The sequence below is a fragment of the Gastrolobium bilobum genome, unplaced genomic scaffold, assembly GCF_033153095.1.
Source record: "Gastrolobium bilobum isolate Gb01-03AN ecotype WA unplaced genomic scaffold, APGP_CSIRO_Gbil_v1 utg79669, whole genome shotgun sequence".
NCBI classification, from domain to species: Eukaryota; Viridiplantae; Streptophyta; class Magnoliopsida; order Fabales; family Fabaceae; genus Gastrolobium; species Gastrolobium bilobum.
The window spans coordinates 108202-112264 of NW_026895079.1; the positions used below are offsets into that span (position 1 = coordinate 108202).

Below are 4063 nucleotides of genomic sequence, written 5' to 3' on the forward strand. Positions count from 1 at the left end.
ATTTCCTTCAGTTTTTCTTTGGCCGCCCTCTGACTCTGCTCCGTCACCAGCCCAACCGCACCACCTTGTTGTGCTCATATTCTCCATTTGATTTTGGGAGAGTGTTTTTGTTTTTGTATTTGGCATTTCAATTCATTCTTCCAAGATGGGTTTTTAAATTTTGCAGAATTTTGTGTTTGTACATCTCTTAAGCATTTGATTTTAATTTTCTGGTTTTAATATGCTCAAGCAATGGTCAGTTGAAGACAGAGAAAAGAGAAATGTAGTTGAAGGTAAACTTTTACAGTTGCATTTTGGGAGCTCGAATCTCCAATCTGCAAAGGTTAGTTTTTTATTTTTATTTTTTAAATTTTGTTCTTTCTTTCCTTTTAGAATTTTGTTAAATTTTTTGTTTGCTTGCGATATGAATCCATCTTTCTAAATATTCTTAATTCATTCAATCAGCTTAAAATCATTGGTCTATCTAGCTACAGTGTCGCACATTGCATTATTTTCGTTTCTATAAATACTGATTTTGTTTTTTTTTTTTTTTTCATTTTCAATTTCGATTATCAATTATTTGAGGTATCTGGCGACCTTGGAAGCATGGATGAAGATGTAATAAATTCTGCAAACTTCAATGAGAATGAAGATGACATGCTTGATAAACTGGGAGATGACATATTGAATGAACCAATTAACAATATGTCAAATAGTGTTGTGTTGACGCCGACAAAGAATATTGATTGTTTGATTGAGGTTGGAATGGAATTTTCTGAACGAAAGGATATATTAGACTTGTTCACAACATTTGCTAGGACAAGAGGTTTTGGAGTTCGGGTTAGAACAACTAAGAAGAACTACATGAAGGTAACATGTGCTAGAGAGGGTTTTGCAGAATCAAAAAAAAAAAGTGTTGATCAAGTTTCTCACGGTAATTTGATAAAGAGGACATCATCAGCACGCATAGGGTGTGAAGCTTGTATTAAGGCTTGTACAAATGAAAAAATAAAATTGTGGAGAATTACATATTTTTCTGACAACCATAATCATGGTTTGGTTTCTCCAATGAGTGTTTCATATCTGAGATCACACAAAAAAATGCTTGCTGCTGCAAAATCCTTGATAGAAAAATTCAATGATTCGGGTTTGCCCATCGGAAAGGTTGCCACTATCCTTAGAGGCAATGATGTATTGTTTGATAGTCGAGATTGTTATAATCATATGAAAAATGTGAGAAAAAAAAAATGATGCAGGGGATGCACAAGCTGTGTTACATTATTGTGTTAAACAAAAGACATTGAATCCAAAATTTGTTTATTCCATCAAGTGTGATGAAGATGATCGCATGGAAAGCTTTTTTTGGATTGATGCAAGGTCTAGGCAGGTTTATGAGCTTTTTGGGGATGTCATCACCTTCGACACAACATATAGGACTAATAAGTATTCCATGCCATTTGGACCTTTTGTTGGGATAAATAATCATTTGCAGTCAATCTTGTTCGGATGTGCTCTATTAAAAGATGAAATCGAGCAAACTGTTGTTTGGCTATTTGAGGAATGGCTTCGAGCAATGAATGGGAAACATCCGATTGCTATAATTACTGACCAAGTACATTCAATTTAATTTCATTTTATTGAGTTGTTTCATACATTACTGATTGCATACTTACACGTGTTATTGAATTTGTAGGACATGGCAATTACCAATGCGGTATCCAAAGTTTTTCCAAAAGCCAAACATCGATTTTGTTAGTGGCATATTATGAAAAAATTTCCAAAGAAGTTTTCCCATGTTTATCATGAGAATGCATCTTTTGGTAATCAAATACATCAGTGTGTTTGGAACTCCAAAAACACTGAAGACTTTGATGATAGATGGAATCATATTCTTGTTAAGTATGGTCTTGATGGAAATGAGTGATTGCATACATTATATTCAATTAGATCCTCTTGGGTACCAATATTTAACAGGTCCACTTTCTTTGCTGGTATGAACACTACGCAGCGGAGTGAAAGTATAAATTCATTCTTTGATGGTTTTGTTACAGCTGGTACAACATTAAAAGAATTTGTGGAGAAATATAATCAAGCTGTAGATACTCGCTACGAGTCTTTCAGAAGGGAAAACTTTGAATCTATGCACAAAGAAAGGCGTTTGGTATTGAATATGCCATTGGAGAGACATGCAGCTAAAGAATATACCTCTAATATTTTTGACAAGTTCAGCAAAGAGCTGTGTGATAGTTTACAATACTCTACGGAGAAACTTGGAAATGACGGAGAATGGGTTACCTATAGAGTTTTTAATATGGAAGATATAGAAAATTCTGCAACAGTGGAGATAAAGGTGGATGATAAAGAAGCTAGGTGTTCTTGTCAATATTTTGAATTCATGGGAATCCTATGTAAGCATATTCTTGTTATTCTGTTTGTTGAAGGTGTTTATCAAATTCCTGAGCAATTCATTTTGCGTCGTTGGAGCAAGGAAAGAAATTATATACTAAGTTCATACAACGACACATGTTTTTCTCCTGGAGATGGACTCCTTCAGAACCTTCAGCTAAGCTCTAAATTGTCTAGACTTGCTGAGCTTGCAAAAAGGTCACACAAGGCATTTAGAATCATTGATGATGGTGTTGACGCTCTTACTGCGTTTGCAGAAAAGTGTTTAATATCTGAGGAGAGTGAGGGTCTGGAGGATTTCAACTTACATTCTTTGGATTCTCAACTCGAAGAGTCTTCCATTATGAACTTGAAGATCCTAACATTTCACAAACTAAAGGCCGTAAAAGGATTCAAAGTGGGATTGAAGAAGAATCAAAGCATACTAATATATATGGACATTGCAAGAAACGAGGACATAATAAGCGTACATGCAAAGAAAAAAATGGAACTGATGTTGAAGTTAAACTTTTATAGTATTTTGATGTTAAAGTTAAGTTTTGGCTGCAAGATACAAGCACATCATGGTAAATGATATTCAAAAAGAATTTTTTAGAGAAACACATGTTAAATGACTTTATTGGTTCTTTGTTAAATTCTTGGACATTTTTATTAAATCTTTAAATTTATTATTGTACAGAACTTTCTTTTGGACATAAAAGGACCAACTATAGCATTTTTGCCGGTGCTTGCATTTGAAGGGGGAACTAGAAGCAATATAATTTTGAGGTGTGCATAAATTATGTTTGTATGCTAAACTACCATGTAGCTTATGTATGTTTGCTGAGATGCAAAGCTGTTCATTTTTACCCTCTTTTGATTTTGTTGGCAGACTAGCATTTGCTTGTCATTCCTTTCTTGGTGATAAATGATGTTTGGTCTATTTGGTCTATCATATTTTTCTAGGTTGTGTTTTCTTTTGCCTAATGCTTCATCTTGCAGGTAGGTACTTTGCTTTATGTAAATTCAAAGATTTTTTGACAGATTTAACTATTTGACTTTTATTTCTTTTTGTGTTTGTTTAACTAGTGGGAAAGAAGCAAAATTTGGTGCCTTAAAAGATGGCCATATGTTTGAGTGTACAACTGGTCTCTCAAGGATGTATGGAATTTATCTTTTGTTGTCCATGCATACTGTTATCAGATCTTGACATGAGAGACTCAGTGTTGTTTGTAGGCTTCTCAACTCACCCACGTATTCAGTACTTGATGCTTTTGGGAAGAAACTGTTAAAGTTTTTGTATTATGTACAGTATATACATTTATATGGTGCCACTGTTTTTGTATAGATAAAGTGGTGGATGAAGTTTGTATTATGAATGACTTCCAATGGATAATGCAGTCGTTGCTTATGTAAATTTATTTTTTGTAGATGCTGAATTATGTGCTGTTCTCCACTATTTTTTATAGCATTTGATTCTTATTATTTTATCCAATACAGAGATGAAATTAAATGAAATGAATCATAATATCCAATACAGAGATGAAATTAAATGAAATGAGTCATAATATCATTGTAACAATCTCATTAACAATAACAATTTTGAATTACAATATTTGAATAAATAAAAATTACATTTGATAAATAACATTGAATCTCATTGGTTGTCCATAAATCCACTAAATCTGTTTCAACAATT

General features: G+C 33.3%; 1 protein-coding gene across 1 annotated transcript; it reads left to right on the forward strand.

Moving 5' to 3' along the window:
* The first annotated feature begins 585 nt into the window (after positions 1-585).
* LOC133296783 (protein FAR1-RELATED SEQUENCE 5-like) lies at positions 586-3574 on the forward strand. The gene is made up of 8 exons (XM_061496127.1): positions 586-1212; positions 1310-1591; positions 1673-1693; positions 1817-1899; positions 1954-2851; positions 3065-3153; positions 3331-3366; positions 3454-3574. The coding sequence occupies exons 1-8, from the start codon at positions 586-588 to the stop codon at positions 3572-3574; spliced, it is 2157 nt and encodes a 718-aa protein (XP_061352111.1).
* Positions 3575-4063: the final 489 nt, after the last annotated feature.